General features: G+C 35.5%; 1 protein-coding gene across 6 annotated transcripts in view; it reads left to right on the top strand.

Moving 5' to 3' along the window:
• The window catches only part of LOC120636011 (tensin-1), a 169,885-nt gene that overhangs the window by 103,660 nt on the left and 54,069 nt on the right, over positions 1 to 12,156 (top strand). For all 6 annotated transcript variants that reach the window (XM_039907244.1, XM_039907254.1, XM_039907235.1 and 3 more), the window contains one exon: positions 4,903 to 5,079. In XM_039907244.1, coding sequence (XP_039763178.1) covers positions 4,903 to 5,079 — 177 coding nt within the window. The remainder of the gene's footprint in view (positions 1 to 4,902; positions 5,080 to 12,156) is intronic.

Raw genomic sequence — 12,156 nt, 5'->3', positions numbered from 1 at the left:
ACCTTCATAATTTTCGAAGATAACAATGGTGCAGTAGCCTTAAAAGTGGGAGGTCCCGGCAGTTGTTGGGAATATAATATAATTTATTTGGCCTAAACAGTTTGGTATTTGGTATAACAGTATGAATAGTTAGAGGTGGGGTCCGGGACTCGATCTCGGTCCTCGATCACCGTCTCTAATAGAAGAGTTAGGTTTGAGAGCATAGAGCCACCATAGTTCTCCAATGCGGGTTGGTTGGCTAGGTTATGTATACCATATTAGATTTTAGATACTTAGATACTTTTATGATGTTAGTGGTATGTTTGCAGTGTAGTTTATGTATTTTTAGTGTCCGTTTTTTTCGCATAAAGGTACTAGAACTTGCTAGTAAAACTTTCAATTCTAATAATAGGTTAAATTAAAACCATACGTTCTTAACAACCAGTGAAACATAGGTATCTATATATTATTGGAGAAGGACGCTGTGTTCTAATTCTCAAGCCATAACTCACAATTATTTTGAAAAACAAACAAAGCAATATGTGTCAAATGTCAGCCATGTAGTATACTAGCACAGAATGAATGGTTTTATTAGTTCTCGCCCGTACATGTTGAAAGTATTAACGAAATGTGAAGTGCAGGCACCCACGTAAATTTCTGATTACTTACACAGTATTCGTTGCATCAAACACGTGGGATGTTTATTATCTTATCGGCCCAATACTATACTATTAGGTATATCCGCTGTGCTATTTCCATATGTAAAGCGAAATAAGAAACAAACTCGCTATTAACACCTTTAGTAAACTTTTTCCGCCTTTTTATAACAACTATGTCTGGTTTTCATTCCTCGGTTTATTTAAAGCGAATAAAGTATGATATGGTTTATATCAAAAAGTGTTTGCTGTACAAAGTGATGATTGACGTATTGTTTAAGAAATTGTTTTAATACTTTATGCTTTGAGACCTTGTTTGGTTTTTGTCTTAAACCGTTCTTCTAAATCTTATATCTCTGATCAAATGCGCAATCCCTACTAATATTATAAATGTCAATGTAAGTTTGTTTGTTACGCTTTCACGCAAAAACTACTTAACCGATCCCCATGAAACTTTGTACACATATTCTTGGAAGTGTTAGAAGTAATATAGGATACTTTTTATCCCGACATTAAGCTCGGTTCGTTTGGGAGAGATGACGATTTTACACCATAACTGCGACAAATTATAACCAATTTAAATAATTATTTTTGTACTATAGTAGTAGGTTATAATATGTGTTTAATTTAGCCTAAATTGTGGTTGGAGATAGAGGACAGAACTCCTCAGCGGACAGCAGCAAACCCCTCATTTAAGGTTTAGCAATACTGAATACTTGAAATTTTGTTAGAACTTCAATTAAATTTAATGCCAAACAAAATCAAAAGCAGACGAAGTCGCGGGCAACAGCTAGTCATACATAAATTAGTTCATCAAAACTAATTATATAAACGCATTCAATTAAAACAAATTATAAAAAGTATGTGTGCTTGTTTGATTTTTTGTTTAATATGTTCTTCTTAATTAATTTACCGATCTTAATGAAATTTAGCTCGTAGGTATAATGTACGTGCTGTATAGTATCAAGATCTATACAGCCTTAAGATGGACATAAGTCGTTTTTTATTCCGAAAAAGCCCCCCCAGGAACGTTCCCGGAGGACTTTGAAATCAGCCAATCAGAATTGTTACGGCTTTGCACGGCTTCAAAGCTAAACCGATCGTCACAAAAGTTTATAGGTAGCTGGCTTCGCGGATACAGGAAACTTTTGTTATTATTTAGATAGATTAGGTAGGTATGGTTTATTAACATACCCACTATGAATCCATGGAGCTCAGCCAGTTCTTTATACCTGGGTATGTATCAGTCGACAAGTCGGTATCAATGGTGCTTTGAATTATGTATTTAATGATTATATGAAGTTATATAGAAGTTACGTTCACTTAAAATTTATTGCCCTTAAATGCAATTACGTTTACGAATGAGTTTCCTCTGTGCAGCGTGCCGGGCTAAGGTCCATGTACGTCCGATCATTAGTCAATTTCACTGACCCTCTATCTCGGTGGTATCTTGATAATATATTCGCTACCATTTGGTAGTTATATTAAAGGTTCGCAATTTCTTTAGATACCTATATGATAAGATTGCAGTTATGATTACATGTTTAGACAGAACGTCGTGGAATGAACGTCAAGGATAATATGTTTACTTTTTAGGTTCTGCGAGATATAATATTATCTGATAAGATATATATATATATGTATGTATATATGATATTTTAAGATATTTTAAGTAGCGCCTTTGATTCACCTAAGGAGAACGTTAATTGTCCGAAATATGCATTAAATTCGGGCTTGTACTATAAATCTATTGTAGTGATTTTATTACTTCCGATTAAACTGGGACTTTATAAAACTCCCTGTTTTAGTTTTTTAGTTAAACGTTTTTGAGTAGCCGTGAGCCTTAAGTTCCAGCAGACAGACATTAACTTGTAAGGGACACTGATACTCGTATATTTAATAAATACATTCAATGCCACTTCGAGCCTATATTATGACATATAGGATAGAACAATCTGTGCTAATAGGTTACCTGGCCGCAACGTGCCTAGCGCCTTTTTGAGATTATGCATACGCCTCCATTAAGGCATGGGTACTAATCGTGGTTTGTATTACAAAGATGTTCAGCTTAGAAGAATAGAACGTGACCAGGCTATTAAAGTCATCATGATATGAATGATCGATCATAATCGCAGCAGATGTTTAATCTTGTAAAGTACCTAATACGATACTACCGACAATAGCCAACAAGAAAAAATATAAAAATAAAAGAAGAAACAATGACCGCAGTGACCCCAATGCAGGTCTATAACAGTTAAACACCGCGCTAAGAACCTAATCGAAATCAGTCCTGTATATGTATAAATAATTGCATTCAAGGATCACGTCCTGCAACATGCCGCCATGAGCACATCAATTTGAGACGTAGGTGTTAAACCTCATGTACCTGTAATTACATCGGCAACCACGCCTTCAACAATGCTGCTTAGTGGAAAAATAAGACAATAATACGAGACGTTACACAGAGCTCTACTGCTACTAACATAGTAACATTACACAACAAGCTGTAATAAGTTAATCAGCGTTGATTCAGAGAGAGGTGTAGATTTTGATGAAAACTGCATTTTTTACGTTGCAGCATAATACGGGTGACTAATGCACGCCACTCAATCTCTCAAACTTTTAAAAGCAAAGCTTTCTTGACAGTGCAATCGTGTGGTATTTACATCATATGGCAGTTTTTCAAAATAAGTCATCATGCATATTGGTTCAAAATGATGATGATAATAAAGAAATCAATGGTAAATTGGGTGTGCCAGTAACAACATCGCGTGCCGTTGCATTACTGTACCATGAATGGTGTTCATTATCATTTTGACACGGATCTAAAAGCGTTTGTTAGCCGTGAACTTTTTTGAATGGCCCACGGCACCGTCCAGTTGCTAATTGCATGTCTAATACACCTTACTTTTTGTACTAATTCAATTTGCGATAGCTAAACGTATTGTCGCCAACAGTTATGTACTGCAACTATACTTATCAGTTAATAGCTAGCTACTTCTCGCTGGTTTCTTTAGGTTGAATATGTTTTCCTAATTTATCTCTCCCTGTTTTAATGCCTCTAAAGCCAGAGTATCTACATTAAAACAGGGCGAGATAAAATAATATAAGTCCTTGTAAAGTAACATTATCATTATCATTTTCAAACCGTTTCAAAACGGGTTGAAGGCACGGGTTATATCTCAGAATTAGTAGGGTGTAGACCGTAATCCAGCACGCATGTCCAAGTGCGAATTGGCTGACTCGCCCACGCCCTCGAAATCATCAAAGAGAAATTCTCAGGCATACAGGTTTCCTCTCGATGTTCCTTGAGAGTTAAAGCAAGTGATGTTTAATAGCTTAAAACGCACATAACGCCGAAAAGTTAGAGGAGCGTGCCGGGAAACTCAGTACCCCAGAAAGTGAAGCTAAAGTCGCACCCACACATCACCCCTTTTTGAAAAATAAAATTTGGAATATTCCTACTTATATTTTATCTTGTCTTATATACATCAATTACCGTGCGTACGTCTCAAGAAAACTCGACTATAGCCCTACTGGTTTGAATTATTTGTTCTCCTCAATACTAAGGTAGTTTATGTGCAAGAAAATTTGAAAAATCCCCTACAAAAAAGAACATAAATTAATCAAAAACAACTTAATATTATTACTTATATAACACTAGCTGTTACCCGCGACTTCGTCTGCGTTTGATTTTGTTTTTATCGTATTTAGTATCGCTAAGCCTTAAATGAGTACATGTGACTATCAATTAATTATAGACAAATAATTTGCAATAAAATAAAATTGCGACTATAATGAAATATCTAAGCTATCCTATCTCTTAAGTTGGACCAGACTGCTCACGGTGTGCCAATTTAATTTAAAATCGGTTAAGTAGTTTAGGAGTCCATCGCGGACAAACATCGTGACAGGAGATTTATATATATTAAGATTATTATAAGTAATTTTGTAAGAATTACCACTTCGTACATAAGTAATCACTTATAACGAACGTTCTTTAGGTGATAAGTCCACGGGGTCATTAAATATATATATTTCAACACTAAAAACTATCAGTGTAAAACGTTTTTAAATCGGTTGTTCTAATTTGGCGATCACCTAGGTTATCTTCATAACTGTTTACTAATTAGTTCATGTTTAACACGGTTCTCATGGGATTTGTATAAATCTATAAAAAACGCGGACTAAGAACGTGGGCAACAGCTAAGATGTTATGATGTTGATGCATGACGTACATTATTTATATGATTTTTTTTCTGTTCAGGACAAAGCAAGATTCTCCGACACTAGCTGGCAAATTCATCGAACTTGGGCCCGCAATGGGGATCCGCTGCATATCTCACCCCCGCCCTCAAGAGCGGAAAATACGCTTCCTACTTCCGCTGACACCGCGGCCTCGCCTCTTCGCAACGACCAGAATGGCATCTATGACACAATCACGGTAAGCGAAGTCATAATGTCATGCATAATATTATGTAGGTATTTTATATTATAGGAGATCCAATCCCTTCAACAAAATGTTTCTACAGTATAATTGAAAAAAAAAAAAAAAAAATATATATATATATATATATATTATTACGTGATGTAAAAACTTTGGAAAATTCCGCGGACGGAGGAGTATGAAATTTCCCACACTTCAAGTTTATATAGAGAAGGAGTGCAGAATCTTATTTTTTTTTAAATTATGCGTATAACATACATTAAATCATTAAAAAAAAAACCATTACAGACCCTTTTTTGATTATAATTTGTTTGAATAAATAGGCAAAATGTCAACAGTGTCGGTATCAGTGCCATATGCAAATTCACCTAAGTAGACTAGAGAACCCCGATTCACTTGGTCATAAAACCACTTTGATAAAGTCGTAAAAGTTATCAGTCCGTAGATTGAACTTCATGAAGTCATCACATTGACGTCGAGTCATTAAAAATAATAACATAGAGTCAACATTCGTTACAGAGTGTCCGCTTTTATAGCGTGTATTTTTCTTTATTGCCTTGTTTTATAGTAACTAAGAAGTAAGAATGTATGAAGTATGTATTGTTATTGTATTAATATTTTTAAAGTACCCAAGAATAACAATATTCAGTAACTTTTTATAATCTCTAATAGTGTTTTACTACTTGGAGGATACATCAATTGATGTTCAGTAACTAGTTTAAAAAAAAGATGCGTTTCTCATTATCAGCCTGATTATTAGTTAGTGCTTGCCAGTTCTATGGCCTACACACATCATATTCACTAAGAGTGAGCTTTATGCTATGTAGCAAAAATAAAATTTCTATACTCTTTGGTAGTACGACGCGGTGTAAACGACGTATGGACCACGCTTTGACTACGCTCAATGTTACGCTTTATATCACATAGTATAAAACTCACATTTGAATGCAATAATAAGTCGAGTCGATATGGTGTGCGAACGCCATTGCCCATTACTCTGTGATAGGAATGAGAGATATGACGAGCTTTAAACCACGAAGCTTTTAAAATGAGTGTTGTAGTAAGATTGAGCTAAGCAATATGACTACAACCATGGTTTTCCTACTCACCGCCTGAGGTCGGAGCTGATGTCCGCCGAAGCAGACCCGCCTCGGGCACTACGTTCTTAGTTTCGCCAGTCGCTTCCAACGTGTCGTAACCACATCACGCCAGCCAACTCGATTCTAGCAATCAATCCTTTTAAATCTAACCATATTGAGATTACAAAGGTCAACCCAGGACACGATTATTAACGGGCACTTTAGATATTGACCGGGGCTTAATGTGCACTCCCAGGCATAGAGGGAAAGGAAAGGACAAATTTGGGTCGGCCCATCCAGTTACCGTGGTGAATTAACGTTGCTTACCTTGGCTTCGGCTAACGGCACAATCCTTGTCTATTCAATATGTGTATTAATTAACTTGACAGCCGATTGTCGCATTGGGCAGCAACTCCGCTTTCTAAGTTAAAGACCGTGGGTTTGATTCCATAATCTGGATAATGTTTGTCTGATGAAGATGAATATTTTTCAGTGTCTGGTTGTATATTATGTGTCTTTATGTATATAATTCATCAGTCATCTTAGTACACGTAACACAAGCTACGCTTACTTTGGGGATAGATGGCGATGTGTGTAGTGTCGTAGTATATATAAAAAGTAAATTCTCACTTCTGTCTTTTTCCAATTATCGGTAATTCCATCCATACCTTTAAAAATCCGAAATTATGCATGGTAGTTTATTTTTCACTTTTGGATGGCTTACAGATCTGCCATACATATATTACACTTTTCATTCCAGAAATGCGCTCGGAAATAGTTCGAGGATTAAAATATCTTAAGTTATTCATCACCCCTACAGATCTAGAAACAATTTGACGAGAAATTGAATCTTGGAGATGGACATGGGATAATTTTAAGACCAAAAAAATATACAAACTAAGTCGCACACAACAGGTACCCATAATGTTTATGAGATTTTCCGCTCCCATTTCTTGAGTAAAGTAACAGGTCAACACAATCGTGGAGGGAAAGGCAAACAACATTTTCTTAAGTACGCAAACGGAAATTTCTCCTTAAGTATATTTTCTATGATATAATTTTAAATTATAATATGTATAATTTATACTAATCGCGTATATGATTACGGATGTGGTTAGCCATACGTAAATATAACTTCGTTCGAGGTTGCCCACTTTATTTACACAAATAAATTGCTAGTTACGTTGATGGATGTGATAATAATTTGAACGTGGTGGGTGGAAAATTGAATGAAATGATTATGTTGGTAGCGGAACGTCGTGTTCCCGTGTCAGTCTGTCAAGCGTCCGTCGCATGCGCATGCATAAACTGCAGGGTTCGAGGAATTCATCACGCTTATCCAAATTATATATTGCATTCGACGAATTTACTTAAAATAGTATAATGTATAGTAATCATTAATCAATATGAATGCTAAGGACAGGTTTAATTTGTTGGTAAAACATACAATATAAAAAAAGGATGATCTTTTATCTCTAAATAAAAAAAAACTTATAGACACTATAAAAGGCGCTCTGAAAAGGTTACCCCCTTTTAAAATGAGCTGCAGGGAAATTCAGATAAGCTAGTAAGAAATTAATTTGTAAAGTTAATTCATAATAATAAAAAACTTTTGTTTGAAACCTTTCATTGAGATCAATGAAACCTATATATAAAGTTCTTCTTTTTTCTATGTCACTGCAAGTTAGCGCTTGAAGGTTATCTGTTAGATACCCTTTATCAGTTTTTATGCGGCATCATACCGGAACGCCGAATTCTTTGGTGGCATATCTTTGTAACAGTGCGCTAACTTGCTACAGGCGAAGCCTCTCACCAGACCAGATCAGAGAGAATTTAGAAATTATTATATCCTAAATTGCCTCCCATTGGGATTAAACCCACCGTAGCACTCACGACTGCGCCAGGGAATTTGTCATAATGAATACGCAGTGACAACCAAAACATCAGGCTAATGCGGTAAACAGCAGGAAACAGCTAGGATTTATAAAAAAATAGATAAAAAATCATTTAATGTTTTAATAACGAATATAAATTCAAAAAAAGAAAACTTTTAAAGTACCTAGATAAAGTTGTAAACATTTAACAAATTTATATTTGTTGACATAGTTGTACAAAGTGTTGGTGGAGACGAGAATTCAAGTTTTCTTAAAACTAGTTGTTTGGGTCTGGGGGTCAATAAAATAAGATATGGAATTCCCTTCCGGCTTCCCTTCCTCGTTTTGTCCACCATCTCGAATATGAGTACCATGAAATCAAGAGATAAATAAATAAAGAGTGAATAAGCAAGCGCTCTATATCTAACTTTGTATCATCAAGTTACCATTTACTAAACCCTAGTCATATATATAATATATTTTATCATCTCAATCACAGGACTAACCTCCCAACAATATGTGTTTTCGCATACCTACATTGCAAGCATGACGACCGTTGTTTCGTTTTATTATAGTATACCCTGACAAGTAGACAAAGCTTAAAGGCGCGAAGAACCTATAAAATATGTTAAGTTTCTCTATCAAGAAATAATTAAACAAAGATCTTTCGAAAGGATTTAGTAAAAGTAAAAGCAACTCGTTTTATATGTTCTCTATCAACACTATATCATATAAAACAACAAAAAAATAATGTTAATATATTACACAATTATAAACTCAGTTAGAAATACTTGCTTAATTACTTACCTACACAGGTAATATTTGTGCGCGCGGTCATTTTTCATCTCGCAGCGGTCAGGTAACATTCATCCATAGATTTGCAAAGGGTGATTATAAATCATAAAGCGCCGTCCGGCCGCGGCTTAGCTACATTAACTGCATTCTCCACTTACCTATGCCTGTTGTTCGACTAATGCACCTTTGTGCTCAAACGCTCGTAAACTAAGGGTTAGTGCCCGGAAACTATTTCAAGTTGTCAATGAACTTACTTTTTAAAGTTCCGAACTAAACAATGGAAAAAAGTGGTCCCGGGTTAGTTTTGATGATTAAAATTTCAGCTTCCGCCGTGGCTTTATACGACGCTACCAAAATATACATCTTTCAATACGTAGGGGCCTATTGGGCAGGTTGTCTAAAATCTGAAACTGCATGCATAATGGTTTCTATCGTGCTGGCCACGGTACATATTGCATTTTTTTGATTTTCGCGCGATGTGTATAAATGTATGGGAAGCCAAGTCGCTTTACTTGTCGCCGATCTCCTTGGCGTGTTCGTATACATATTTCCATAAATTTGTTTTAGTCCCTAGTTGGTTCGCTGGTCGCGCAGCGCCAATTGACCCGTGGTCAGTGGAGTGCACTGGGATTCTTACCAGGGCTTTATACCCTATATATATAAATAAATATACTTTGAAAATACACACATCGCCATCTAGCCCCAAAGTAAGCGTAGCTTGTGTTATGGGTACTAAGATAGCTGATGTATATTTTTGTGAATATAATACACATAAATACTTATAATATACATATAAACACCCAGACACTGAAAAACAATCATGTTCATCACACAAACATTTTCCTGTTGTGGTAATCGAACCCACGGCCTAGGACTCAGAAAGGAGGGTTGCCCACTGCGCTGCCCACTGCGCCAGTCGGCCGTCGACGGTATGCATACAGCCAACAGGGAAATTGCATAAAATGACAAATCCTCCTCCTAGACGAGCTATATTTCAATATTAGGGTAAGCAGTGCTTTTGTGCATGTATGAAGTGCACGCCACTGCCCGTGTCCCTGTACACATACGCACACACAAATTAAAAGCTAAAAGTTCTACTGCCACCAAAAGTAAATATGATGCCTCATCATTATGTCAGTGTATCATTTTTTATGGACAGTGTACACACTATAGTCAATTGCATCACACTCTAACTATACTGAGTTATTAGTTATTTCGCATTGAAGACTGTGAAATGAGACAATGCCAATAAAGTATTAAGCAAAAAAAAAGTAAAAGTAAAGTAAAGTAAAAAAAAAAAAAAAAGTAAAGTAAAAAAATAAAAAGGAAAAAAAAAAAAAAAAAAAAAGTAAAAGTTAAAAAAAAAAAAAAAAAAGTACTTTAAAGTACTGCAAAACAATTCGAGATATCTGTGTCATATAATCGGTAAACGGCAAGAAGTTATGCTGATCATTCAACTGCAGCTAAGTAATAGGTATCCGTCTTGACCGTGCTTGGTTAATACCAGATTTAAACTTAAATTATACCGTGAATATGTATTTTCTGTATACTAAAATGTTTGTCTGGGTTATTTTTAGCTGGAATTTAACAAGGTGAAAATATTCAGCAATATTTTCAAATGCTAGAACATCTTAGCTTACTCTACATATCTTCGTTTTTTCACCGTTTCAGAAGTTCTTACTAGAACTTTGAACCTTCTACTGAACATTAGGAGTGTCGAGAAAAGCTTTTACTCGTACAAGGTTACTTAATAAATAAATTAGGTTAAAGCTGCCTACTAGCATAACAATTTCCGAACTGAAAGGGCACTGTGATAACCCCTCGTCCGGTGGTAATAGGGTGATTGTGCTATCGGTTTTGATGCCACGATCGGAACCGGGGCTAATGCGTCGATTAGCACGCCTTTTCATACCTGAAATACCTCTTAGCTTAATGGACTGTGAAGAAATAATATTCATACTAGAGCAAATGTCGTCAATAGTCGCGCACTTACCGTAAACTAAACAAATAATCAAAAGTTATTGCAAAAATGGGACGATGTAGTCGGTTCAGCAAATGTGCACAACTATAACATAGCCACCGGGTTTAATCTTAGGCCTTAACTTTATTTTTTTTAAATTTTTATCATTATTCATTGTAATTTTTAATTTAATTTTTATTTCTTATTTTGTCTTTTAATTTTATATTTAATTTTTAATTCGATATTATATTACTAATTGTTGTTTTAAATGTACTAATATGGGCTTTGCCTGAAATAAAGAAATTATTATTATTATTATTATTATTATTATTATCCAATGCCTCACTGTTGCAGCGGCGTGCGCTGTGGTTCTAAGTTGGAGATCCTGAGTTCGATTTCCGGCAGGGGCAATTTAGGAATTTATAATTTCTGAATTTTCTCTGGTCTGATCTGACGGGAGGCTTGAGTCGTGGCTAGTTACCACGCTACTGTCAAAGATGTGTCGCTAAGCGACTTAGCGCTTCGGTACGATGCCGCGTATAAACCGATTAGGGATATGGGTTAAATATAACTGCCATACTCCCTAACAGGTTAGCCCGCTACCATCTTAGACTGCTTCATAATTTACCAGAAAAGACCCATGTTCAATTGAAGTAACCGAAAACATGACACTTTAACTAAAATTACACATACTATCGTAGTTCAGTAGGTGCGGCATTAGATTAGCTAGCCGTGACAATGTTTAAATTTCGAGATACAAGAGTTAAGCAACCTTTGCACGAACCGGTTGATACATGGCTTCATTAAAATTCACTTACCGACCCTAGTTGTCATTACATCCATGATGTGACAATCAGCAGTCAGAATCAAGTCTTCACGTCTTCGTCTCTACATTACCCTTGGCTAATATTGCTCTACACAACACACAATAGAATAAGTAGCTAAGGTCATCGAGTTTGTGACATTCGCATTCCTCAGATTAGTATTAGTCTATGACAATGTCTTATGATAATATTTCACTTCATATAAATAAAATATAAATATACAATTGACTTCATAATACGACATCGCTATCTAGCCCCGAAGTAAGTGTAGCTTGTATTATGGTTACTAAGATGACTGATGTATATTTTATATATTACCCAAAATAATTTAGACTCAGAAAACAGAGAGGTTGCCCAATGCACCAATCTTCCGTCAATACTTTAAAGGTCATGTCTGTTTCAGAACTAGTAGTTTAATAAATCCAATAAGACCTACAAAACTGTATCAAAATTGATTATATCGCTTCTTATACAGTTAATAATTAATATTTAAAGTCTCGAGACGATGAAAAGTTTTTTAATACTAAGTCTACCGTTTTCGA

This window comes from Pararge aegeria, chromosome 3 (assembly GCF_905163445.1).
Source record: "Pararge aegeria chromosome 3, ilParAegt1.1, whole genome shotgun sequence".
Classification (NCBI taxonomy): Eukaryota; Metazoa; Arthropoda; class Insecta; order Lepidoptera; family Nymphalidae; genus Pararge; species Pararge aegeria.
The sequence above is the reverse complement of the archived record's forward strand: the minus strand, read 5'-3'. Positions and strand labels throughout refer to the sequence as shown.